This window comes from Stegostoma tigrinum, chromosome 10, assembly GCF_030684315.1.
Source record: "Stegostoma tigrinum isolate sSteTig4 chromosome 10, sSteTig4.hap1, whole genome shotgun sequence".
NCBI lineage: Eukaryota > Metazoa > Chordata > Chondrichthyes > Orectolobiformes > Stegostomatidae > Stegostoma > Stegostoma tigrinum.
The window spans coordinates 58,551,489-58,579,334 of NC_081363.1; the positions used below are offsets into that span (position 1 = coordinate 58,551,489).

The window sequence follows — 27,846 nt, forward strand, 5'->3', positions numbered from 1 at the left end:
ACAAGAATGCAGCTATCATGTAGCAGAACTGACTGCAGCTGTCCTTTAAACATTGTAATTGTACCTGCATCTGCTGCTTCTGCTGGCACTTCATTCCACGTACAAACTGTCTTCTGTGTGGAAAAATTTGCCCCTTGGGTCCTTTTTTTTAAAATCTTACTCATCTCATCTTAAAAATATGCCCCCTAATTTTGAACTGTCCCCACTCCAGGAAAAGACTTTTTGATATTCACCTTATCCATGTTCCCCATGATTTTATAAGGTTACTCCTCAACCTCCTTACCAAGAACTTAAACAGTAATCTGTTCTTGATCAGTAATCCTAAAGGTGCTGAGTGAGTGATAACTAATCAGGTTAGATTTCATTATGGGAGTACTTGCTTCATTATACCTTGTGTAATATCATCCAGTTTATGAAGTAAATGTGCACTGCCTTAATGTGTCCACTATTTGTTTTTTTTCTAATTTAATACTGGGATTTTACAGATGCAGAGCTATAACAGTTTAGTTGATTTAGTATGTAAATGGACCCACTGATTTGTGGTGTTCTTGGGGTAGGGTTGAAAATTTACTTTCTTCAAGAAGCAATGTTATCTTGCACCTGGGGCAGATGAATGTTGAAGAGTTAGGGTGGAGGGGTTAATGGAATGGTTTGCTAGTATGGATAGCACACATCAAGCCAATACAATACTGACTTGCAGATAAGGCTCCAGAGGAGAGCAAGAATGTTCGAAATACTTCAAAAGGCATTCCGACCACACATGATACTTCCCTAATATCTGCTGAGAAGCAACTTGAATTGCGATTGAAGGATCTGTTGCTGGATATTGAAGATCGAACCTGGCAAGGAACTCTTGGAGGAATAAAAGTATGCATTATTATTGGAATGAAATACTATTACTGAGTTTGGAATTCTTTTTATTATCTGTTGAGAATTTTGTCTAAAGGGTATTTTCTGTGCAATTTTCTTAAATAACTTGAAACAAACCTGATTTAGAGTTTCTTATGCTACTTGCTACTTGTTGAATCCTTAGCTTCACCCTTTTCTTTTGTACGCATTGTAAATATTGATTTGTGGGAGCACATTGCCAGTTGAATTTTAAACAAACTAATGAAGAGAAATCTGGTAAATAGGCTTCCAGGCTTTGGGAAGAGGTGTCCCTTCTTTGTATTCCATGTTGTAATGTTAATAAAATTGATAGACTAATTCAGGGATCATAATTTAACTCCTTGTTTTAGCATAGTGAGTGAGCAGGCTCAGGCATTTTGTAAAACAGGTTGCTGCTTCTCTCCCACTACCATCCTGATCCATGACTTCAAGTCGTGAGCAGGAAGGCTAAGGTGGAAGTCTTGCTCAGAAATCCAGTTTACCCATTTCTTACAAGTTGGCAAACAACATTAATGATTGAAAGTTTTAAGATTAAAGTTTAAAAATTAGAAACATCCACATTCATGGCTTTGTATAGGAAAGTGATTTTCATTGATTATGTTTTGTTTAGCATGCTGTTTTGTGTCAATACACTTGTTTAAATGTGGGATAGCTATAATTATAGAGAATGGAGAGGGTGGGTGGGAAACACAAGTAATGAGCAACAGACTTTGTAGGGAGAGGGCAACTTAAAATGAGTGAAATCAAGAATAAAAAGACAGATGTTAATGTTTTCAAACATGGCATTTCAGGAGTGGGTGTGGAGAAACTAGCTACGTTTGGAATTTAAATACGTGAAGCGACACATTTGTTTAAACTGCAGGCCCACAATATACGAAAGAGCTTTCACCTGAAGAAGAGGTTTGTATAGGATGATGTATCACGTAAAACATGTCTTTTTCTTTTGGAAAATATTTTACCATATTTGCTGCAAACTGGTTTTTGTTCCAAGTTTGTCATTGGAGCTTGAGCTTGCTTTGGAAAGCAATTGGTAATCTCACTTAGTCACTTACGAACTAGAGAGTTAAGTGCATTTATGGGTAGTTCGGCTGTGTTTCAGTCATGCGTAGATCTAAAATTTAGAGGAGCTGTGACAAAGGAAATGTATCCAGTGTTGGAAATTTGCAATGTACGTGTGCTTCCTCCAATCATACTTTGTGGTGTACATTTAATTTTCATTATACTTAAATTTTATAACAAAGACTTGAGTTGTGATCTTGGCCTGCGACAATTATGTTCATTTGTTTGAAGGAGAATGCCAAACAAACATTTCTTTGAGCAGGTGATGGAGCGATATGCTTGGCGAGAAGCACTAGAAACTCAACAGTATGAATTGTTGACTGGAGCAACTTCTGCACAAAATGGTATTCGAATACTAGAAAATGGTTTTAAGGAAAATGGAACTGTTAAATTCGAGGGGGAAGAAGCAAAAGACGTTGAAGGCATGAACAATAGATATAACTCTAAAGACAGGTATAATAAACATGTTTTGAGTTGAAATTCTGCCTGAATAATTGTCCTCTAACAAGTGAAGTCAAGAATTGGAGGGTCACTTTTTTTTTCTTTTCCTTTTCAATTGAGTAACATCGGACTGAGCATATGTGAAATATTGCATGGTGCGACTGACAAGCACAAGTGCAAGTCTAACTTGCCATCTTAACGTGTTGGACAGTGTTTAAGTGATATGTTTTTGTAGTGTTTACTTGTATTGAAATGTTGAAATTTTGGGAGGTTCTATAAAATAAAATATTTTGTGGGTTTCCTGAAATCTGTGGAGTTCGAGATTAGCAGAATGATATTGTTCTAATAGTCCGATTTATTGCTTTCACAATACTTCAAATTTTCCAATTCAGACTGAATTGCTGCCTTGGCAAAGAATTTCACTATGCTCTCCAGTGTTGTGAATTTCCCTGTTTTCCTCACACTGGTATCATCAGTTATTCTGCATTTTTTTACAGACCTGTTGTTTTGTGTGCTTAAAGCATATGCATTGAGCTTTGTGCTGAACATGTGTTGAGCTCTTAACTAAGTGTGTGTTTTTTTAAGGCTCATTTATGTCTTTTACACTGACAGAACATTACAAAACAAAATACATGCATTGATTTAGAGATAATGGGAACTGCAGATGCTGGAGAATCCAAGATAAAAGTGTGGAGCTGGATGAACAGAGTGCCTGTCGTGCCACTATGATGCCACCCGACGGTTGCAGGAACAGCAATTCATATTCTGCTTGGGAATCCTGCAGCCCAATGGTATCAATGTGGACTTCACCAGCTTCAAAATCTTCCCTCCCCCCCCCCCCCCCCCCCCCCCCCCGACCCCATCCCAAAACCAGCCCAGCTCATACCCGCCTCCCTAACCTGTTCTTCCTCTCACCTATCCCCCCTCCCACATCAAGCTGTACCTCCATTTCCTACCTAATAACCTCCATCCCACCTCCTTGACCTGTACGACCTCCCTGGACTGACCTATCCCTTCCCCACCTATACGCTCCTCTCCACTTATCTTCTCTGTGCATCTTCGGTCTGCCTCCCCCTCTCTTCCTCAGAACCCGCTCGCCATCCCCCTCTCTGATGAAGGGTCTAGGCCCGAAACAGCAGCTTTTGTGCTCCTGAGATGCTGCTTGGCCTGCTGTGTTCATCCAGCTCCACACTTTGTTAACATGAATCGATTTGGCTTTGTTTGTACTCAAATGAGTACAGGTGAAAAGTACAGGATGCAGTACATCTTGGGTACCTGCACCATCTTAGGTACAAAGTTACTTACGTATAGATACTTACTCTAATTTCTGAGGAACCAAAAAAATTAGGAAATTCAAGAAACAAACAGTCCAGCATTATAGATTATAGGAATAGATTAGAAAAATAGTGAAGTAAAAAGTTCAGAATATCAGTCTGTGACCCAGTCCATGCCTGTACCTAGCTTCAAGGGAGACCTTCACCGCTTCTCCTCCACCTATGCCAGACCCACAAATGTAGGAGTCACTCCCCTTTTAGGTGCCATCTCTTTGCTGCTGGGCCCTCACTCACCATGCAGCCAAGACTCCCTCTTAAGCTAATCAAATTTAATTAATGTGTTTTGCAATGTGGTGCTCAAAGATTAATTTTGATAGGCTGACACTGACTATTAATTTTTTGGTTTATGATTCAGACCCTTGGATTCCAAGACCGAAACGAAAAGTTCCACGTCCACTAGTACTCCACAGCACGTAAATCCTGTGGTGCGTTACCTGGCTATTGCTTTGCTTCAATTGGAGCAGGGAATCGAGCGCAAGTTCCTAAAGCCACCTTTGGGTTGGTATTTTAATTTAAAAATTCAATGAACAATTTGTTTCTTTTTCAAATCTTCAATTTGCCTAGGTCACTGATTTTTTTTTTAAAAACTGGAATCACATATCATTAACAAGTTCACTGGGGACTTGCAAGGGATGCCCAAGATAACTACTTTAATCAGTCATTTTTTTTTTTCTGTTGTGGTATAACAAAGTACAATTGCTGAAGGCTAACACAGCATTTATCTTTCAGTTGGAAATGGTCAAGGTCGATGCCTTTATCAGGATATCACAATGATATTTACAGAAACTGGCGCATCATTTTGGAAGATGGCTTTTGCTTATCTGTAGAAAGTTGCTGAATACAACTATTCATGTTTGAAGTGGCCCTTCTAAAAGGGAGCAGGATCACGTTGGATATGAAACTGTTCCTGTGGCACGTTAATACTCATTCAGTGCTGGTTGTTTTATAATTGCTCCTAAGCTTTTGAACCACAGTTCTTAGTTAAGATATGACTTTTATAAATGACTGTAAGAACACAAGGTGTTTAAACACTTTGGAGTGTCTGTTAAAGCTGACTTTCTTTGATAGCTATCAGTTTAACCTGAGCTTAATTTTGCAATACCCTGATGGCGCCCTGTCAAATTAACACACATTTGGACAGTGCTGATTGAACCACTCAACATGACAGTGAGGTTCTGGCCCAACAACAGACTATTTTTTGCTTTTAAAAAAAAATTATGCTTTCGTATCACCTCTTCCTCTTTCCCAATTTTAGAACACGTCATTATTCCTTTTAAACATTTTAAACATGGTGTGTTCTGCCTCGCCCTTTCATTTGAATAGAGTGAAATGTGTTTCTATGACTTTTGTAGTCTCATGCATTCTTGACATGAGCTTTGACTCCCTGCCCTATGAGATAGAGATCAACAGAGCAGGTAACTTGATCCAGGGGTCCACATTTCTCTGACAGGAACCAGCACCTGTTGTCTATTCTGGCTGTGGTCTTACACAACTTTAAAATTGTGACTGTTAACTCATAACTTATTACTTAATTGGCTCTTCAGAATAATGATCAGACCATCTCTCAACAATGCTTCTCTTGTATGTTCTAACAGGTTTTTAAACCTTTGGTGGTTTGGATGCTTAAACTGGGAATTTAGTGGTCATTTCTGTGCAGTCTTTATAAAGCTTATGTCATCTACCATTGAAAGAAAGCGACAGCACACAGTATTGCAGCTGATGACTTGACAAAGTATTTCATATGAATAATTTAAATATACAACACACATTGGCTTGACAGCTGCACTAATTTAAGTTTCTAAGCCCTTCATATTCATGCATCTTTAGGGAACTGTATACCAGTTTGCATCCTCATGAAATTAAACCAGGCTGAAAGGCTTCTGCAGTTTTTTAAACAAGTCTTCTAATCCAATCTCAATGCTTGGTAAACAATGGAGTAAAATCACTTCTGTGCAATTGCAAGTCGGAAGGAAAAGTTTTCTGAAAATTCAAGTTGATAATTTACGTAAAAAACAGTATGGTATTAACGTGCATTACAGAATTCTGATTAACAGAAATGATGCAAATATTTAATTCCTGAACACTCCACTTCAATACATCTCCTGTTTTTTTGATGGAATGCTTAAGTTGCAAAGCCAGTTAACTTAATACATTAAGACTATGTAAAGGTTTCTATTATATAATATAAACACTATCGTGCATCTTAACTGAATCTTCAGCTATACTGTAAAGATCCGCACTGCTAATTAACTGAATTGTATTCAAATCAGCAGACCGGTTACTACAGTTAGGTAAGTTCTGCACTTTGACTTTTAACATAATTAAATTTTCTTAAATTTTGAAATGCTTTAACTTCAAACAGGAGATTCCGATGATATAAAAAAAGAACAGAAAGATAAAAAGAGGAAAGATGATAAGAAAAGGAGAGATGAAGATCAGTTCAGTGAAAAAGATGGTGTGTATTTCAAATGTATTGAGTCACTTGCTAAGAATGCTAAAAATGTTGAAATATAAATGTCTTAAACTTGGCAATGGAAAGTTGCAGCTGTAATAAGAATTCATTAATGAGGCTTCCAAGTGTTTGGTTGCTTGCAAATGAAAGTAAAATGGACTCCCTCAGTTTGTTATAACAAGGTGTAGAGCTGGATGAATACAGCAGACCAGGCAGCATCAGGAGCACGAAAGAAGTTTTGGGTCTGGACCCTTCTTCAGAAGTGGGGGTGGGGAAGGGGGCTCTGAAATAAATAGATGGAGGCAATGATAGAACATGGATAGTGGATAGAAGACGGATAGGTCAAGGAGGTGGGGATGAAGCCAGTACCAGTGTGTGTGGGTAGGGAGTTGGGATGGAGGGTTGGTCAGTGAGGAGGTGGTTGTTAGGCCATCCATAGATAATGGCACCAAAATGCTGCATGCTCAGAGGGAGGTGAAATGTGAGAAATCCATCTTACAACTAGAATGGTAATCTATTTTCACATGTGCTGATGGGAAGATTATTTTTGGATGGTACTGTCTTGTCACTGCCAGATGTGTAGCGATTGTTTACTGTAAACTTTCATGCTAAAATTTCAACAAATGGTGGTTAAAATCCTTAACTGAACTGTACTCAAGTTAGTACATGAAAAAAATGAACTATTTGCACTGGGCATCTGTTAACATTGTTTTTGGCATATTGGTTTTATGGCTGACAGTGCATACAGATCCTTTTGAACAAGTTAGGAACCCACTATTAAGTTCTGACATGGCATGGTGGTCTTCATGGTTTTTGTTGCTTTGTGAATTTGTGTAATGTGCAATTCAGTTTTTTAATTGATATGCAACATTAATGTAATCATGCAAGTCGAACAGAAATGTAAGCTTTCTGTCACCAGGGAGCTATAATGTAGATTCATGTCTGGACTATACAGCGCTATATGCTTTAGACTTGAGCTGAGAGTCAAAAAGTGGGTGGGAGAAAGGTTCTACGTAAAAATGAAAATGCTACTCCATTAAAACAATACTGTAGTGTCACAAGATTAAAAGGAGCAATAGTTCTAAGTTACAGTTAAGTATTCAATTAATTAGTGCTTTAGTGTTAATTAAATGGTCAATTACTTTAAAATTAAACAGGTATTTCAAGCATTATTAAGACAGGATTGCTGAATGTGACTTAAATGCAACACACTATTGAGCTACCGCATTAGTAAGTACTACCTAATTCTGGAGCTCAATTTTTGAGCTTGGGGAGTGGCAAAAGGCACTGCATAGGAGAAGCTGAGATATTTCAGAACTTGGCCATCCTGCACCTGCTGAGCTCAGGAGAAGACAGTCATTGATTACGAGGGAGCACAACCTATTTGTGTGGTGGACAGAAACTGGTATTTGGCAATTGCCAGTGGAAAATCAGGGCAGCCAGAAGCATACCAGTGCACTGAGATACTTGGCTATTCAGTAGAAGTTCATGTGTAGGAATCTCATTTAAAGAAGTTCTAGTCGGGAAGATGAACAGTTGTTTCTACAACTACTGACATAATCCCTGGATCACTTAACTCTGCAAAAAAGGAGTTGGTCAATCAGTAAGATTTATGGCTGTTCTTGTTCTTAGCTTTAATTCCACTTATGTCCCTACCCCCACAACCCTTGCTTGCAGATCAAAAATCAGTTTAAATCAGAGGATTTGTGATCATCGAAGAAATTGCTATTTATCTGTCTCTAAAATGGGAGCCCCCTTATTTTGAAATTGTAGCCATAAGATGGAGCAGGATTAGGCTATTTTGGCCCATTGAGTTTGCTCTGCCAGTTAATCATGTTTGATGTTTGTCAAGCCAATTTTCCTTTCTAATCTAGAACCCATTAATCTGAGTTAACGACATTCAATGACTTGACTTCCATAGCAATGGGTTGCACAGATTCACACCCTCTGGCTGAATAAATCCCTCACCTCAGTTCTATAGGGTTGTCCCCTCACCTTTTTGAGGTTGTGTGTAGGCTCTAGTCTCTCCAAGTGAAAACGCCTCTGCATCCACACTGTCCACATGTAGATTTATCTCAAGGTGGAGCATCTTTTCAATGTCTGTCCTATCAAGGCTTCCCGGATTCTTTTATATGTTTCAATAATATCACTTCTCTTGTGAATTCCAATATCTCCAGGCTCAACCCCTTTTTCCTTGAAATCAACCTTGCAACCCTACTTTGAACTGTTTCCAATGCAAACACATCCTTCGAGCTGACCAAAATTGTATGTTATACTCTAGGTATGCTGTCACTAATACACTATCGAGTTGTAGCAAGACTTCCCATTTTAACACTCAAATTGCATAACAATAAAGGCTGTCATTGTTTGTCTTCCTGGTTACTTGCTGCCCTGCATGCTGACTTTGATTTGCATACAAGGACACCCAGGTCTCGCTGCATGATAGAATTCTGCAGTGTCTCTGCATTGAAATAGTCAGTTTTTCTATTCGTCCTGCTGAGAATGACAACATTAATTTGTCCACATCACATTTGTTAGTCAAATTTTGCTCACTTGACTTATCCATATTCCTTTGCAGAATATCTTGTGACCAGAAATTGTTTTGCTACGTTTTCATTTCATTTTCCTGTATTTGGCTACAATACTGGCAGGCTTTTTATTCTAACTTGTATAGTGTTATGACACAGACTGACAGTTAAACCAAATCAGCTTTCTTAATTCTGTGCTGTGAATATAGAAGTAAAACCTTCAAAGACCCTCGAATTGACCAGTGGTTCCTGAGCAAACTTTGGGAATAACAAATCCCAGACTGTTAGTAATCAATTCTAATCACTGGATTTACATTTTAAACAAATGAATTAGTGTTTCAGTCACAAGATAGTGACTTTAGCAAAACAAAATTCAAGAAGGCAGTGATATATATTACCTGTGAGTGAAATCCAAACTTTTCAGCCTAATTTATGCGAAAAGTAGATGAGCAGTTATAAGACAAACCGAAGAAAATAATTGGCCAGGTTACTGATGTGGTTTTCATAATTTTTTTTTTTCAAATTTGCTATCAGCCTGAGCTTTAGCCATTCATACCGTATCACTTGTGTTTTGTTTCCTTAATGGAATTCTTATTTTTGAGAGTTGAAAATAAGTCAGTTGTATTAGTCTGATTCTCTTGTCAAGGAGGATGGAAAAATGGAGAGAAATTTCAAGGTGAAAACCAACGTTGAGTAGTATTCAAGAAAAAAAGCAAAGTCTACAAACCTTTTTATTTGGAATGTATGTGCGCTTATCCAAGGAGTGTTAAATATATGGTGAGTTGCAGGGGGGGCACTGCATGATGTTAAACAGTGAATAACAGAAACCAGGCTTTAAAACTCGTCAGGGATTAAAATGAAACATTCCAAGCTACTGATAAGGATATAACTTTGCTAAGATGTGTGCATGAAGTGTCTTTAATTGGTATGTTTCTACCACAGAGCAAGTAAACAGTGCTGTTTTTTAAGGAAATACGTTTATGTAAAGGTATAATTGGATTTTAATCTTTCTAGTTAACCAATTTAAGTCTAATGTTTGAAACAGCCAGCTGAGAGCCAGTTTTAGTATTTGCAGCCTACTTGAGCTAATTCTTCTCCAGTCAAAGATTGGTCATGAGGATAGTGAATGGCAAATATTTAGGTTGAAAACAAAGCATGAAACATCCAAATGCCTGTAATATGAAGAAAGAATTTGAAAATAGTTTGACCTATGAGGTATAGGAAGACAGGCAGGGTGGTGAGTACAAAGCAACATTGCTTCCAATTATTTTTAAGTTGAGCCTGGTTTGGTTGTTCTTGAAGGGCTCAGTCTTTGCACATAGCCTGTGCAGAGTATTTTGGAATGCTATTCAGTTTACAGGGACCAATAGGTACAGAGGACACGTTTGTTCAGCATAAAAGTCTGTTCACGTTCTTTGGAAAATTCTTGCCTGCTATTGTTTAAAACAGGGCTTCCGAGTCTCTCGTATTCTGGAGATTCTGTTGAAGTCACTTTTGATGTCATTTCAGAATTGACATAATGCTCTTACAGTGAGCACTTGTTCAGTGAAACTGCTATGTAATAGGACCTGCAAGTACAAAACATCAAAACTACGTTAATACGGCTGGTATTCTGTGAAAAGACAATTTGTGAATTAAATTTTCAGTTTTATATTCTGATAATTGACCTAATTAACAGTTTTATGTTGCATTTTAGATGCTAGTGATGGTGGCAAAATACAGAAGACATTACTAGATCGCTGGAGAGAGTCGCTTGTGGCTTGTACTAGCTTAGCTCAGGTTTTCATTCATCTCTCTACATTGGATCGTAGCATTGTGTGGGCAAAATCTTTGTTAAATGCTCGCTGCAAGATCTGTCACAAGAAAGGAGATGCAGAAAACATGCTGTTATGTGATGGCTGTGATAGAGGACACCACACATACTGTTTGAGGCCAAAGGTTAAGGTTTGTACACATAAAATGCAGATTGTATACAAAATAAAATTATGGTTACTCAGTCAAATTTGTGAAAGTTACCACTTTGTTTCAGATTATTCCAGAGGATGATTGGTTTTGCCCTGAATGCAGACCAAAGCAGCGGTTTCGGCGTCCATTGGCCAGACAACGACCATCATTGGACAGCGAGGAGGAAGATCTGGCGAAAGTGGAACAAGTGGAAGAGGAGTTTATGGAAGCGGAGGATGAGCAAATGGGGGCAATGGAACAACATGAAACTGAAGCCACTGAATTGGAAAAGAGGTATTAAGTGTACAATAATTGTGATGTTTTTGCAGCCATTCTGTATTTGTCTGTTCACTTTAATGGGATAAGAAAATGCAATATTATTTCCCTCAGATGGCAACTGTTGTCCAGGTTTAGAGGCAAGGTTTAGAATAGTTTAATGTTTGAAGTAATTTGAATTATCAATTTTTTGAATCAGTGGTGCCATCCACTTTGAAGTCTTTCTTTTGTTGAAATGTGTCCCTTTTGAAAAAGCTTGGCAGTTGTAAGAAAATTGATTTTTGTGGAGCTGGATAATTGGAGTCCCCATGTCGGTTTTCTGAACAAGCTTGTATTAAGTAGATGGGAATGCATGACGATGCAATCAGGTGGAGATGAGGTAAATAACAGCTGTGGGCTGAAAGAAGAGAGCTGTCTGTTTGCATTCCAGTAGATTTTACTTTGTTTAGTGCTCCACCAGAATTGTTTTATTAACAAGTGTCAGTTGTTAGCTGCAGTGATTACAGGTAGTATTCATCATTAATGACTCTTCAATGTTTACATAGTTCTTTTGAAAATGGGGTTTCATATGTTTAATGCAAGCATTATGCATGATACACTCATTTGCAAACCACCTTGCTCCTCCATTGGCTTCCCCTCCAGTATATCAAACTCTAAACTCTCCTTGTCATGCAAATTGAAACATCCTTGTAAACATTCTCATTATTGCATAAGTTATTGCTCTACAAATTTTGTGCAATGTAGGACAGTGTTATAATCAAGCTTTCCTCAAATATATAATGCTAGTCCCAATAGTGGCTGCATAGAATTACATTTGATGCTTTCAGTCCCTGCAACACAAAGATGCATGTGCGCACAAGACCCAAATTTCACATTAAAAATTCTGAATATTTCAAGTACACAAAATTCTATAATCCTGTCAGTTGAAATAATTGAATCAAGGGATGCAAGAATTTAACAGTTAATGTTTCAACAGAATTAGCATTTACATATTAGGCAACCATAGTTGCTTCCTGTTGTATTACTAATTAAATATCTGGCTAGTAGTTGTGTTCTTCCTCCAAAAGTGGGTCAGCTTGTTCATACCTTCTTGTCTCTCACATCAAAATCTACTTTTAAATGTACTGCACCAAGGCAGGTTGTTCTGCACTAAAACTTCTGTCTGAACAGGAGCAAAAGTATGGGATGAATTTACAGAGACTGAGGTATTTCTTTGTGAAATCCAGAATTTTTTAACTATAGAATATCATGCACTTTCCCTTTTATGAAAAGCAAAGGTTCATCTTTGCATCATAGAATAGGTTTTCATCCACTTCAGCCGCCTTTGGCTCTAAACTGCAACAGCAGCACTCAGTTATGGTATTACCAAAGTCATGATTTTTCAGAAGCAATCATTACCAGTTTAGTAGGTATGTAGCTTGGTGAGTCATCCTTATTCCTGGTAACTTGTCCTGATATGTGATTTGTGTGTCAAACTAAGGGTGACCATTTTTGCCTGACAAGGCCAGATTCTTAACAATCATCTTGTTGACAGGTTGGCCTGATGTGCACTCCAAATTGTGTATCAGCTGTTTGACTAGCTGTTTCTGCTTTTCTTGAATCTTATTGTTGCTGGTTGCCACTATTTTCTTGATGTGTCATCAGTCCCCTTCTAATTTACCAGTGAATATCTGAGGCCCTCAAAAAAAACCAGCTTGGAATACTTTGAGTTAATTACAGGAAATGGTGTGCATACCATGATTGTTCTGTACACTGCTACCTAACCAATTTCCTGTCCAAGCTTATGGATAGCCTTAAGTCCATTGACATGCATTATGATGTCTGATTTGTGGGATCTGAGCACATGTCTTCTGGAAATTCTTCAGTTTGGTTGCTCAGATTGCTGCAAACTTGAAACGGAGGAATCATTCCTATGTGTAAGTCATTTTGGTGCGTTCTGTTTCCTTAACCAGCCGACCACGAAGAGGAAGACCTCGGCTTAAACTTCAGATCAAGGGCAAAAGAGGCAAATCCAAGACTGCAAAAAAGATGGGTAACCAGCACACAGGAAAAAGAAGATACACTCGTCGCAATCAGTCATGTACTGCCAAATTAACTGCAGGTCCTGGTAGAAAGCGTGGCAGAAAACTGGGAAGGAAGCCAAAATCTGCATCAAATTCTGAAGTAAAAACACTTTCCCGACCATATCGTCGTGCAAAATCCTGTGAAATCAGTGAATCCTTCAGTGACGTGGGTACATGCCGTAAGCGACGAAAATGTCGGAAAATGGCCACCAGCACTCCTGAATGCAGCACTTCACCCTCTCCCAGTATTAACCTTTCTGATGTGGCCATCTCGCAGATTGAACCCATAAGAAAAAAGAGGAAGTATACACGTCGTACACAACAGAACCCAACTCTGGTGGTTAAAACAGGCAAAAGGGGTCGAAAACGTAAATCTGCAGGTAAGTGTAAATTTTTGAACATAGTTTGAAATGCTATGCCATGTATTTCGTTTAAAGTAAATTGAGTAAACATCTGATTAGAAATATTGTTTCCCAGTCTCCATAACTTTACTATATGGCTGTCTTTTTTTAAAAAAAAAAGCTTGTGCAGTGTGTCTTGGAAAACCAGCGAATAGAAGCACAAAATGTATTTACCAGCATTGCTGCATTCTTAATTTCCCCAAGAGACTGGTACGTGAGGTTTATAATCAAGACTTTGTTTTGATTCTCCTAAAGTAATGGTGTTGGTGAAAGCCTGCTAATTGTTCATTACAGTTAGCATAGGAACTCAGAGGCAATGAGTTTTCCAACAGTTAGTACTTTTTTGTCTCTAGAAGCACTTTGAATAAGTGTTTTTCTAACTAACCTTGTTCAGAGATATTATGACACACCTCTGGAACAGGTGGGACTTGAACCTGGGGGTCTCGGTCCAGGGTGAGGGGCTGTATCAGGACACCACAAGAGCACCCTTTGAATAAGTATTAAACTCTGTGCTAAATAAGGAGCATCTGTCCTAGTCAATCAATTCAATTTTATGGATATTAACTGGAGTAAATTAGAAAAGTCTTAATAGTTTTCATTTTCTTAAACTTAGTGATGTACACAAGTTTCAAAAGAAATTGACTTATTTTTGAAGATAATTATTTAGACTAGCTAAAATTGGATTTCAATGTTATAAAGAATCCAAGTTTTCAAAATAAAAAGCTTCAAAAACTGCCAATTGTCAGGAAGATGAAAGGTATCAATGATGACTGTGGTGAATAATATATTGGCTAGCCTGCTCTACTCTCCTATCTTATTTGGTCAGCAACAATTGTATTAGAATAAATCATAAAGTAAAATAAGATTCTGTGAAAACTTCAAAATGGCCACCATTTGATTGGAAAGAAAGGTTTTGAGACTTTGAAAGATGAAAATCAAAGTATTAAGGGAAGGAGTTTCCCAGAAGTCTAGTCATGTGGTTGAAGCTTTTGCACAAATAGTGGATCCAAAGGCTGTTCGTGGAGATGCACACATAGGCAAAATGAGTTTTTAGATTCAGCAGATGCAAGAAAATATTACTTGAAGTCCCAGACGGATTTCTGAATAAGGATTTTTCGTAATTTGCACTGGGTTGGGGGCCAGGTTGGGTAAAGGAAGGAAACTAACAGAACAATGGGTTAGCAAAAGTGAACTGCTCAACAAACTCTGATCTGGCAGCGTCTTTCGAGACAGGTGCAGTTAATGTTTTTCAGTTTCAATATGGCAATATAAGCAAAACCAGAATATGTCCATTTGAGCCAGATTCACCAAAACCCTCAATATTTGTGATCTTTGAAGCAGTTACCTAGTAGATGATTCTTATTCCTGGCTGTGAAGGTTTCCTTTTGCTACAGCAATTCTGTACTTTGTCCTTTGCACCCTCATCAAAGCTTCTTTATACTTTGAGAATGCTGTGTGGGCACGAAGTTTTATGTAGTGAGCTTTGTTTGCACTCTGGTCAAACTTTGCACTTGAAACCATGTAGGGTTCTCAAAAGCAAGCTTTACATTACTCATTAAAGTCACACTATTAAAAATCTGTTTTCACAGACATAGATTCATTTTCTTAAAAGGCAAGGAATGAACAGGCTAGATTTTCTGCATGGTTATCTCTCTATGGTTGCATTGCTGTTTAGATGTGTTTGCCATCCCAATTGTGACTTTGCTGACAATATTGGGAAACATGATCTGTAGTTTAGGAGCAGCTGGTCTCCAGACCGTTTCAGAATTTAGGCTTGAAAACTGTTAGTCCATAGTTTGCAGAGGTTTAGGAATTTTCTTGGAATGGAAGCTCTTAACTTTGGGCAAAGATTAGATAGGATATGATTGTGTTTCTTTTGAAATAGGTGTGATTTAATTCAACTGCGTGAAATTTAGTTGGGGTAAAGAGGTGACATGCTTATTTTAGTGGCAAGATCAGAAACCAGGGGCATAGATTTTGAACAAATTGGTAGAAAGATTGGGGGGGTGTGGCATAGCCTGAAAGTGGTCAAAATGGGAGCTCACACTAAATCTTAGAAATGCTCCACCAGAAGAAAAATCAACTAAGAGCAGCAGGGTGAGATTAGGCTCAGCTTTCTGAGCTGGCACAAGCGTGGCCTCCCCCTTGCAAATATTAGATAATTTCTTCAAAACCTTTTGAAGGGGCTGACTTCTTGTTCTACACTCGTCAGCATAGTGGAACAACATTTCAGCATCTGCCGTTTTGAACACTTGGACAACAATGCACTCAACTATCATGCTGCTAAACTCCAACAAATGTTCCAGTCTATTTAGTCTCTTGCATGTAAATCTCTCCATCCCAGGAATTGGTTCAGTGAATCTTTATTACTACTTCTGACTTGAGTGATCTCAAAGAAACAAAGGATATAAAGGAACATCCTGTCTAACTTCTCACTGTATGTGACATTGTACAGCCTGATGCATTCATAATGTGTACTTGTGCTTTGAAAAGTATATTGCGAGTATATTGTAAGATGATAAAATGTGAGGCTGGATGAACACAGCAGGCCAAGCAGCATCTCAGGAGCACAAAAGCTGACATTTCGGGCCTAGACCCTTCATCAGAGAGGGGGAGGGGGGGAGGGAACTGGAATAAATAGGGAGAGAGGGGGAGGCGGACCGAAGATGGAGAGTAAAGAAGATAGGTGGAGAGAGTATAGGTGGGGAGGGAGGGAGGGGATAGGTCAGTCCAGGGAAGACGGACAGGTCAAGGAGGTGGGATGAGGTTAGTAGGTAGATGGGGGTGCAGCTTGGGGTGGGAGGAAGGGATGGGTGAGAGGAAGAACCGGTTAGGCCCGAAACGTTAGCCTTTGTGCTCCTGAGATGCTGCTCGGCCCGCTGTGCTCATCCAGCCCCACACTCTATCTTGGAATTCTCCAGCATCTGCAGTTCCCATTATCTCTGATACTATTTTATCCCCTCCACTTTCCATGTGTCTGAAGGGGTTTAATGATTAATTTGCAGGTGTTTTTATAGCCTGGTGATTTTTAGTTTTGAACAGTTTGAGAGAGATAATTCAGACAGGCTAGAGGGGATTTGTTAAGAGTTTGACTTAGCTGTGGCTTCAACTCCTGGTCATAAAAATCTTATCCTCTTCCTTGATTCACCATATAACTGATCTGAAACATTATAAGTTTTACATAATCCCTTAAGGGTTTTAACCAAACACTTCAGGTCTGGAACTTGAAAACTAAACCCTTTACATTGAGGTAACCTATTTCTTAGTGTACATGAACAACCTTTCTTTCTCATGATCAACTGTTTTACCCATCCAGTTTTAGCCAACACTCCTGCAAACTGTGCCAACTGAAACAAAAAATATTTTTTTTCCAAGCTATGGGTTTCTCCCAGTCAAAAGAAAAAAAAATCTAAACTGGAAATCTAATGCACAACTGTTTATTTTATTTGCTTGTACAAACCTCAATGTAAACAAATCCCCTCTAGCCTGTCTGAATTATCTCTCTCAAACTGTTCAAAACTAAAAATCACCAGGCTATAAAAACACCTGCAAATTAATCATTAAACCCCTTCAGACACATGGAAAGTGGAGGGGATAAAATAGTATCAGCGATAATGGGAACTGCAGATGCTGGAGAATTCCAAGATAGAGTGTGGGGCTGGATGAGCACAGCGGGCCGAGCAGCATCTCAGGAGCACAAAGGCTAACGTTTCGGGCCTAACCGGTTCTTCCTCTCACCCATCCCTTCCTCCCACCCCAAGCTGCACCCCCATCTACCTACTAACCTCATCCCACCTCCTTGACCTGTCCGTCTTCCCTGGACTGACCTATCCCCTCCCTCCCTCCCCACCTATACTCTCTCCACCTATCTTCTTTACTCTCCATCTTCGGTCCGCCTCCCCCTCTCTCCCTATTTATTCCAGTTCCCTCTCCCCATCCCCCTCTCTGATGAAGGGTCTAGGCCCGAAACGTCAGCTTTTGTGCTCCTGAGATGCTGCTTGGCCTGCTGTGTTCATCCAGCCTCACATTTTATTATCTTGGAATCTCCAGCATCTGCAGTTCCCATTATCTCTGCGAGTATATTGTCCTCCTTTTCACTAAATTTTGTCTTTGCTAAACATTAACCATCTATTCTAAAACTACTGACCTACCAAGAATCACCTTTTGTTTCCTGGGTCTCTGAACTTTTAAAATATAGAAATAAGGTATTCTCCCTTTAGCCCAGACACACTGGTGTTCTTCATCTTTGTGAAGAAGCCTTTCTAATCATGCTTGTCTCTTGCTTTCCCACATCCCTCAGACTGCTTTTCTTTCTTACTGCTAGCGTATTTAATCTTGAATGTTGAGCCTGGAAACACTCATTCTGATTTAGAGTTCTGCCAACAGAGCCATAATTGACATTTGTACATTACTGTCTCTCCGAATCTTTTTTACATGGTTGGTCATGCTATCTGCCTCCAACTCACTAAATCTGCCCTTGTTTGTTTCAACTGGACCTAAAGTATTTCCAGCAATGGCTTCTTTTTCTGTACCATGAACTGCTTCCTGAAAAGTCTATCCCAACCCACTTCCTCTCTTTACAATACCATCCACTATCAACGGTAGCTGCTTTTTTTCTTTATAGATCACTTTTTCTCCCCAGTCAGTCTAGGTTTACCATAACTGTGTCTGAGGACAGCACTTGGTAGCCAAGATTGTTTGCGATTTTTTTGAGGTTACAAAAAGAAAAGCTGTTCTCAATGCAAGCATTTCTTACATTTAATTCTAAGCTGAACTTCAGGCCTCATCCCCTCAACCACAAAGACAACCTTATCTCATCTCAATAGCATAGGCTGTTTCCGCCCCTCCCTGGTACATTAATCTTTTGAAGCCCTCGGCATGCTGCTTTTATCACTTCTACGTTTGTTATTTATTTGCTTTTTCGCTTTATTATGCTCTTCATGAAACATAACTAAAATTCTTTTGTAGTATTCTATCTGACACTAGGTCTTGCTCACTTGCTGACCCTTTCCCTTGTCTGTTGTATCGGCTCAATTCCATAGCAAGAACTAGCTATCAGGTATAGACAGCAGGTGTCAAGTGAATCTCAAAATAAATGCAGCTGGAGTATACTTGAGAAGTCCGGAGGGCAAAAAGGATCATGAAATAACTTTGGCAAATAGGGTTAAGGAAAATCCGAAGGGATTCTAAAAAACATAAGAGCAGAAGGGTAACTAAGGAGAGAATAGGTCGCCTTGTTGATCTTGAAGGGGCCCTATCAGTGGAACCACAGAAGATGAGATACTTTAACAAGTATTTTGTATCAGTGCTTACTGTGGAGAAGGATAGGGAAGAGGAAGAAGAAGAACATGGGAAATAGATGCTTGGACATTTTTGAAGATGCCACTTACAAAGGAGGTGGTGCTGAATGTCTTAAAATGCATCAAGGTGGATGAATCCCCAGGGCATGATCAGGTGCACCCTAAAACTGTGCAAAGTGAGGGAAGAGATTGCTGGGCCCCCTGCTTAGATGATGGTATCATTTGATAGCAGTGAGTGAAGTGCCAGAAGACTGGAGGTTGGCTAATATAGTGTCACTGTTTAAGAAAGGTAAGGAAAAGGCAGGGAACTATAGACTGGTGAGCATGACATGAGTGGTGGGCAAGTTTTTGGAGGAAATCCTTAGACAGGATATGCATGAATTTAGAAAGGCAAGGACCGATTTGGATTAGTCAACATGGCTTTGTGTGTGGGAAATCATGCTTCACTCACTTGTTTCAAGAGGCAGCTAAAATGATTTGATGGCGGGTGGATGTAATCTGTGTGGACTTCAGTAGGGCATTCAACAAGGTTCCTCATGGTAGACTGGTTAGCAAGGTTAAATGACATAGAATACAGGGAGAACTATCTATTTGGATGTAGAACTGACTCAAAAGTAGAAGACAGTGTGGTGGTGAGGGGTTGTTTTTCATACAGGAGGCCTGTGACCAGTGGTGTGCCAGAAGGATAGGTGCTGGGTCCACTGCCTTTTGTCATTTTTATATAAATGATTTGTATGTGAACATGATCTTTTAGTAAGCTTGCAGATTGGAGGCTTGTGGACAATGAAGGAGATTGCCTCAGCATACAATAAGATCTCCATCAGATGGGCTCTTGAACTGAGTAGTGACAGATGGCGTTTTATATGTGAGGTGCTGCATTTTGGAAAGGCAAATCAGGGTGGGACTTACACACTTAATGGTAAGATCTTGCAGTGTTGCTGAACAGAGACCTGGTAGCTCCTTGAAAGTGGAGTCCCAGGTAGATAGGATAGTGAAGAAGGCTTGCCCTTATTGGTCAATGTGTTGAGTTTAGGAGTTGGGAGATGATATTGCAGCTGTATTGGACATTGGTTCATCCACTTTTGGAGTATTGCATGAAATTTTGGTCTCCCTGCTTTAGGAAGGATTTAGGAAACTAGAAACAAGGGTGTTTCTGGAGTGGAGAGTTTGAGCTAAAGGCAGAGGCTGAAAAGGGTGGGGTGATTCCCCCCCCCCCCCCCCCCCCCCCCAAAAGAACGTTGAAGGCTGAGGGGTGACCCGACAAGGTTTATAAAGTCGTGAGGGACATGGATGGGGTAAATAGGCAGGCCTTTTCCTTGAGGTGGAGTCCAAAACTAGAGGACATAGGTTTAAGGTGAGAGGGGAAAGATTCAAAGGGACCTACGGGGCACCTTTCCCACGCAGTGAGTGATGTGTATGTATGGATTGAGCTGCCAGAAAATATGGTGGGTCTGGTACAATTACAACATTATAAAAGGCATCTGGATGGGTAAGTGAATAGGAAGGATTTAGAGGGATGTCAGCCACATGCTGGCAAATAGGACTAGATTTATGTAGGCTATCTGGTCAGTGTGGATGTGTTGGACCGAAGAGTCTGTTTCCGTGCTATATATCTTTGTATGTCTCTGACTATCCAACTGTATAATTCAGATTTGAAATTTGCATTCTTTGGTGTTAAAAACTTTGCTTCAGCTGGCCACCCTAATTCTGTTCTCTTCTGCTCATTCTCATTTTCAGTGTAATTCCCTCTCCTAACTGTCGACCTCACTCTTTCACTATGTAAAACGTAATGTAACGAAGCTCTCTTGATGTGGTGCTTAGGTCATGATTAAACAGTTAATGGATCACAAATCAAATTGCTTGAAACTAGTTTTTTAAATCTACTTCCTCTTTAACTATTTTAAAACATTAAAACTTCAGAGTCCCCCTACAAGCACACATCAACAAATACTGGTCATGGTTGGACATATAACAGTTTTTCTGCCACCTTCGCCTCCACGCCTACTTCTTCAACCGGGAACCTAACCCTCCCTCCGTTGACCCCTTTTCCCGCTTCCAACACAAGTCCTCCTCCTCCTGGACACCACCCCCAGGCCTCCTACCTTCCCTCGATCTCTTCATCTCTAACTGCCGTCGAGACATTAGCCGCCTCAACCTCTCCACCCCTCTCACCCACTCCAACCTCTCCCCTGCAGAACGGGCAGCCCTCCGCTCCAACCCCAACCTCACCATCAAACCCGCAGACAAGGGCGGCGCAGTGGTAGTATGGCACACTGACCTCTACATTGCCGAGGCCAAACGCCAACTATCCAACACCACCTCCTACCGCCCCCTCGATCATGACCCCACACCTGAGCACCAAACATCATCTCCAACACCATTCATGACTTCACCTCAGGGGACCTCCCACCCACAGCCTCCAACCTCATTGTTCCCCAACCCCGCACGGCCTGTTTCTATCTCCTTCCCAAAATCCACAAACCTGCCTGCCCTGGTCAACCCATTGTCTCAGCCTGCTCCTGCCCCACCGAACTCATCTCCACCTACCTGGACTCCATTTTCTCCCCTTTTGGTCCAGGAACTCCCTACCTACGTCCATGACACCACCCACGCCGTCCACCTCCTCCAGGACTTCCAATTCCCTGGCCCCCAACACCTCATTTTCACCATGGACGTCCAGTCCCTATACACCTGTATTCCGCATGCAGATGGCCTCAAGGCCCTCCGCTCCTTCCTGTCCCGCAGGCCCGACCAGTCCCCCTCCACCAATAACCTCATCCGCCTAGCCGAACTCGTCCTCACCCTCAACTTCTCTTTCGATTCCTCCCACTTCCTACAGACTAAGGGGGTGGCCATGGGCACCCGCGTGGGCCCCAGCTATGCCTGCCTCTTTGTAGGTTACGTGGAACAGTCCCTCTTCCGTACCTACACAGGCCCCAAACCCCACCTCTTCCTCTGTTACATTGATGACTGTATCGGTGCCACCTCTTGCTCCCCAGAGAAGCTCAAACAGTTCATCCACTTCAACACTTTCCACCCCAACCTTCAGGTTCACCTGGGCCATCTCCAGCACATCCCTCACCTTCCTGGACACCTCAGTCTCCATCTCCAGGCAACCAGCTTGTAACTGACGTCCACTTCAAGCCGCATTTCTCGCAACACATCCCTCATACCCCGCCCCCGCCACAACCGCCCAAAGAGGATCCCCCTCGTTCTCTCACTCTCACCACCCCACCAACCTCAGGATACAACGCATCATTCTCCGACACTTCCGCCATCTACAATCCGACCCCACCACCCAAGACATTTTTCCATCCCCACCCTTGTCTGCTTTCCGGAGAGACCACTCTCTCCGTGATTCCCTTGTTCGCTCCACATTGCCCTCCAACCCCACCACACCCGGCTCCTTCCCCTGCAACCGCAGGAAATGCTACACTTGCCCCCACACCTCCGCCCTCAACCCTATCCCAGGCCCCAAGATGACTTTCCACATTAAGCAGAGGTTCACCTGCACATCTGCCAATGTGGTATACTGCATCCACTGTACCCGGTGTGGGGCTTCCTCTACGTTGGGGAAACCAAACGGAGGCTTGGGGACCGCTTTGCAGAACACCTCCGCTCGGTTCGCAATAAACAACTGCACCTCCCAGTCGCAAACCACTTCCACTCCCCCTCCCATTCTTTAGATGACATGTCCATCATGGGCCTCCTGCAGGAACCGCAACTCATATTCCGCTTGGGAACCCTGCAGCCCAATGGTATCAATGTGGACTTCACCAGCTTCAAAATCTCCCCTTCCCCCACCGCATCCCAAAACCAGCCCAGTTCGTGCCCTCCCCCTACTGCACCACACAACCAGCCCAGCTCTTCCTCTCCACCCACTGCATCCCAAAACCAGTCCAACCTGTCTCTGCCTCCCTAACCTGTTCTTCCTCTCACCCATCCCTTCCTCCCACCTCAAGCTGCACCTCCATCTCCTACCTACTAACCTCATCTCACCTCCTTGACCTGTCCGTCTTCCCTGGACTGACCTATCCTCTCCCTACCTCCCCACCTATACTCTCCTCTCCACCTATCTTCTTTACTCTCCATCTTCGGTCCACCTCCCCCTCTCTCCCTGTTTATTCCAGAACCTTCACCCCATCCCCCTCTCTGAAGAAACGTCTAGGCCCGAAACGTCAGCTTTTGTGCTCCTGAGATGCTGCTGGGCCTGCTGTGTTCATCCAGCCTCACATTTTATTATCTACAAAACTTCAGAGTACTTACAATTTTGCATATTTTTAATATAAATCTGCATTGTCTACTGTTTACTGAGCCAGATCAAGGGATGAAGTAAACCAAGTCCCCACGTAATGACTTTATCAGCAAGGCTGCTAGTTAAAATGGCCTCGCACTTTGCCCTCTGTTCCTTTTGGTTTTGGCTTTGCCCATTTTGCACTGAAGTTGAGGGCTCCATCTAGTGGTAGTTGATCATTGTTAATATTCTGGTACTGACCAGTATCTGCCACTAGGTAGAGCTTTGTACGTCTAAAAAGTGTTGTATGGTGAGTATATTTTTACATTGTAAATTTTTAATTTGTAAATTTTCAGCCAAGAATGTGCAATTCTTCACATCTGCCAGTGTTTGAACTTGACATTTTTACTAAGGTGAGAAATGTCCCAAGATCGTTAACTCTGTCTTTAACATTGATTCATCAAGGAAATGACGATTCTTTGTCATAATCTTAAAGAGCCCACCAAAACCTTAAGACAAAACTAAATGTACTTAGTATGTGATCAAATTAATCACTTTTGCTGCTTTTTCTTTAAAAAGATGTAGTAACACAAGTATCAAAAGTAACGGGGAGTCGGAGAAGTTCAAGTCGACACTCTGGTATACATGAACTTTCTGTTTGCGAACAGCTGATAGTTGATTTAGTACGCCATGAAGACAGTTGGCCATTCCTGAAACTGGTAAACAAAGCCCAGGTACATTAATTACATGAATATTATCTATAGTATCAATATTAGGTTTCTTGTGCTGCAGTTGTTGTGTCCCTGTTGCTGAACCAGGAGGCCTATGTTCATGTTCTAGAATTTTTATTTTTAAAACAAGTCTTTAAACATTGATTAGAAAATATCAACTTGGCGTTGATATTTAGCACAAGTGACTGGTTGATTTTAAAATATAAATGTTCTTTAATTCAAAATTCTAATTTGTGTACACATCATGATACAATTGCGTTTTAGTTGTTTTGCCTTCAGTAATACTGACTTACCTATTGGATACTATATTAAATAACCATTCTTAACGTCTAGTCTCCCCCATGTTATAAATATTGAGTTTGGTTGTATGCATTTGTTTTCTGATACAGCGTAGTCATCCGTCCATGTCAGAGGTAGCACACCAGTATTTCCAGGTTAGTTAAAACCAAATGGGAAACAGCTCCTTCAAGGCTGTGTTGCAAGTTTCAAGACCCCACATAATACATCTTCCGTGCATTGTTTCAAAAATGGGTTTTTAGGCTGAACCTTTTAGTCAGAAGCTATGGAATCAACCTTTATGCAAGTAACATTTTTGAAGTTGAAATTTACCCCCTCTGATTGTCTCGCTATTGAAGAATTGCCAAATCGGAAAATGTTCCTGCTAATCTTCCCCAAACATAATGCAAAAAGGATCCCCAAGTGTGTGCACAGACATGAAGGACTGTTGAAGCCCCTTCACTGGTTCGTTCAGTGATTCTAATAAGTTGACTTTCACCAGAGTGAGTTTGGCTTAAGTGGTAAATGGGTGTTAATTGGTAGAAGTTGGATGTTACCGTAGATGGCAGGGTATGAAACATGATTTTTTTTGCCAAAAGTCAGTTGTTGACTTTTACGCAAGATTGACCATTGCCTGACTTGTGTATGCTACTTGGTGATGTCATTGTTGAGCCAATAGATTTAAGTAGCCTTTGACAATTGCAAATTTTTTAACCAGGCTCTGAAAAATATGTTGCAGTTGAATGTCATTACATGTTTTAAGATGCTTTATAAATGAGTGTGAAATACCATACCACTTTTCTTTTTTTACAGGTCACTGATTACTATGATATTATTAAAAAACCAGTTGCCTTAAATATTATAAGAGAAAAACTAAACCGATGTGAATATAACTTTGCATGTAAGTTTTTAAGAAGTACCTTTTTTTATCCCTTTCCAGTCCCCCTTAAATTAGCTCTAACTGTTTACATTACGTCAGTTACATATCTGTAAAAATCAGTTCCAAACCATGAATTGCTAGGAAAAAAATTTGCTACGATGCACCACAAATTGTAAAGGGTGCAGGGGAAATACTTTGGCTGCACAAACTGTTTCTTTTCCTCCTTGTCTTTATCCGCACAGGTGAAATATACCAAGTTCAATTTTCTTCCTGTTGTGAGCTAGCCTTATTCTCAATTTCTTTTGCTCTTGAGCTTTGAGATGGAAGTGGTTGTGGGTTTGACAGGTGCTATTTAAGGAGCCTTAGTAAATTCCTGCAATGCATCTTGTAGATGGTACACACTGTTGGACATTGGTGATGGAGAGCATGAATGTTTATGGCTGTAGTACTAACCAAGTGGAATGCTTTTATCTTGGCTGGTGGCAAACTGCTTGTGATGTTGCAGTCATCCAGGCAAGTAGGTCGTAATTGAACACTCCTGACTTGTGCCTTGTTTGGTGAATTGGCACGAGGGAGTCAGGAAGTGAGTTACTTGCATTATTCCTCACTTCTGACCTCTTCTTGTAATCACTTTTTGTGGTGAGTCCAGTTGAATCTGGTCCATGGTAACCCCAAGGCTGACATTAGTGGAGCGCTCAACAATGGTAATGCCTTTGAATGTCAAGTGGGCAGTGGTACAATGGTCCTATTTGCAATGTTCATTATCTAGGTGTTGCAGTAGTTATTTGGCAGTTTTTTTACACTGTAGGTCTTGCTGCTTTGGACTTCATTATCTCAGAAGCTGTTCATGGATGATTGCACATCCTCACTTCTGACCTTATGGCAGAGGGAAGGTCATTGAAGCTATCTGAAGATGATTGGGCCTAGGACACTACCCTGAGGAGCTCCTGCAGAGAGATCGTTGGAGTAGAACTAACTGATTTCCAACAAACTCTCCTCCATTTTTCTTTTGTCCTGTTTCTGACACCCCAACATGCAGCGCTTTCCTCAATTCTTGTTGACTTTAGGTTTTTTCATTCAACAGGTCAATCAGTCTCTTTCCCCCCAGACTTCTTTTTTTTATTTTGTCTGAAGCAAGTCTATATTGAGGTCAGGACCTGATGATGCAAAAACCTGAGCCTGGATCAACATTCTAATTTTGTTCTTGATTTATGTACCTGTTCTACTAACATCCAACTCAGCCATTGTTGTGTTCTCTGCTATAGTAAAGGTTTAGGTATGTGCATCGTGGCCAATTGTAGAATATTGTTAATCCAGTATGGCTGTTCTGCTTGTCAATGTAACAGGTAGTGAATTTTGCATGAAGTGCTTTATTGTATTTCTGTAACATATTGAAATACATCAAACTTCACACAGCTTGCTTTGAATTCATTACTTGTGTTGAGTAAGTGTACCAATCATTTTGCAAACAGTGCAGTGAGTGACCCAGTTACACACTGCTGGCTGAAGGAAGAGTTTTGACCAGGCAATCTTCCACTTCAGGTGTGCTATTAAACTGATAATGCTGATCAACTTGAACTATTTTATTAATGTAGTAATCCTTCAGTACTGCAGAGCAGAATTTGTCTAAATTGTGTAGAATTTCCTTTTATTACATGAGATGTTTGCTAAGTTATATTTTTGTTTTAATGCTAGCAATTTTCTATTTCAAAAAAAACTAAGATCCCATTTGAATAAGACCACAGACTTGGTATTTTTAAAAGTTATAGTTTTTAAACTTTTTTTCTCCTCCTTTTGCAGCGGATTTTATTGATGATGTGGAATTGATGTTTACAAACTGTTTTGAATACAATCCTCGAAACACAAGTGAAGCAAAAGCTGGAATGAAACTTCAAGCCTTCTTTCACAATCAAGTAGAAAAACTGGGATTGCCAGTGAAATCTGCAAATGTGGACCATCCGCCACAACCACCAGTTACCAAAAGGTCAAGAATATAAGGTTGTTCAGTGGTGTTGCTTTAACAGGAGCACTTTAAAATACAAGGTGTTCCTTTTTTTTGAAACAAACTCGAATCATGCCACAGACTGCCTTGCCCTTTCATGAACTGCAATAACTTTTATTTTACAACCTTTGAAATGCGACCTGCACTGGACTATAATTCTTTCTATTGTTAAGCACTCAGGAAATGTAGTGTGTGAAGCTGCATTTTGCTACAATATTTGTAGAGATTTCATAATTTGTGTATATTGAATACAGTACTGTTTTATTGAATGACTTTTGTACTTTTTTGAAGTAACATTCATGGATAGTGTCTTCCACCAAACACAGGGTAAATGTTATACTTTTATAAATATAATTGTGAAGCTCTCCTGTGTTCTCATTTTGTGAAAATATGGGTTGTTAATTTGTTTCAGGAAAAATCAGTCACCAAGTCTCAAGTTACACCTTTTTCTACTTTCAATTAAAAATGAGGTTTTAAACCAACAAAGAATGTTACACTACGCAAGTGACAATTGTATATCATTTCAGTACTGTACATGTTTCATGCTGGTGCAAATGATTGGTCTGCCATGAAATAGCGTAAATATTTATTCAGTGTTGAAAACAATTTTGGGATGTTGAATTTCTCTTTATTTATGAAATTTGTAATTGAAACTTGGGGAGGATTGAGGCTTCTCGGCTGCAACAGTTTCTTTTTTTTTAAAAAAGAAAAAGTGCTTTCAAATACCTAATAAAACATGGAGTCTAGAGACCAGATTGTCATGTCATGTTTCTGGCATCTGTAATTTTGAATTTGATAATGTGGTTTGCTTTGTAAACAAGAAAAGTTTCTTTGTACAAATAAAAAGTTTAAGTTGATACATTCGATACTTGAATGTGTGACACAAGAGGCTATTAGTGGATGACAAAAATGGAGTTGCTTACCCATCTAATTGAAATAATTTCCTCAATTGTGCTTTCTTGAATACCTCCAGAGCTACCTTTTAAGACAGCTGCAGTATTGATTAAATGGCCATGTGGGTCATTGCTCATTATCAA

The 27,846-nt window shown here is 40.2% G+C and overlaps 1 protein-coding gene across 1 annotated transcript in view; it reads left to right on the forward strand.

The window, feature by feature from the left end:
• baz1a (bromodomain adjacent to zinc finger domain, 1A) overlaps positions 1-27,559 on the forward strand; it is a 64,168-nt gene extending 36,609 nt beyond the window's left edge. The window contains exons 19-28 of the mRNA XM_048537922.2: positions 701-867; positions 2,210-2,400; positions 4,078-4,220; positions 6,085-6,177; positions 10,399-10,646; positions 10,732-10,940; positions 12,875-13,365; positions 23,500-23,654; positions 24,741-24,828; positions 26,608-27,559. Of these exons, the coding sequence (XP_048393879.1) occupies positions 701-867; positions 2,210-2,400; positions 4,078-4,220; positions 6,085-6,177; positions 10,399-10,646; positions 10,732-10,940; positions 12,875-13,365; positions 23,500-23,654; positions 24,741-24,828; positions 26,608-26,804 (1,982 nt within the window). The 3' untranslated portion in view covers positions 26,805-27,559. The remainder of the gene's footprint in view (positions 1-700; positions 868-2,209; positions 2,401-4,077; positions 4,221-6,084; positions 6,178-10,398; positions 10,647-10,731; positions 10,941-12,874; positions 13,366-23,499; positions 23,655-24,740; positions 24,829-26,607) is intronic.
• The last annotated feature ends 287 nt before the right edge of the window (positions 27,560-27,846 follow it).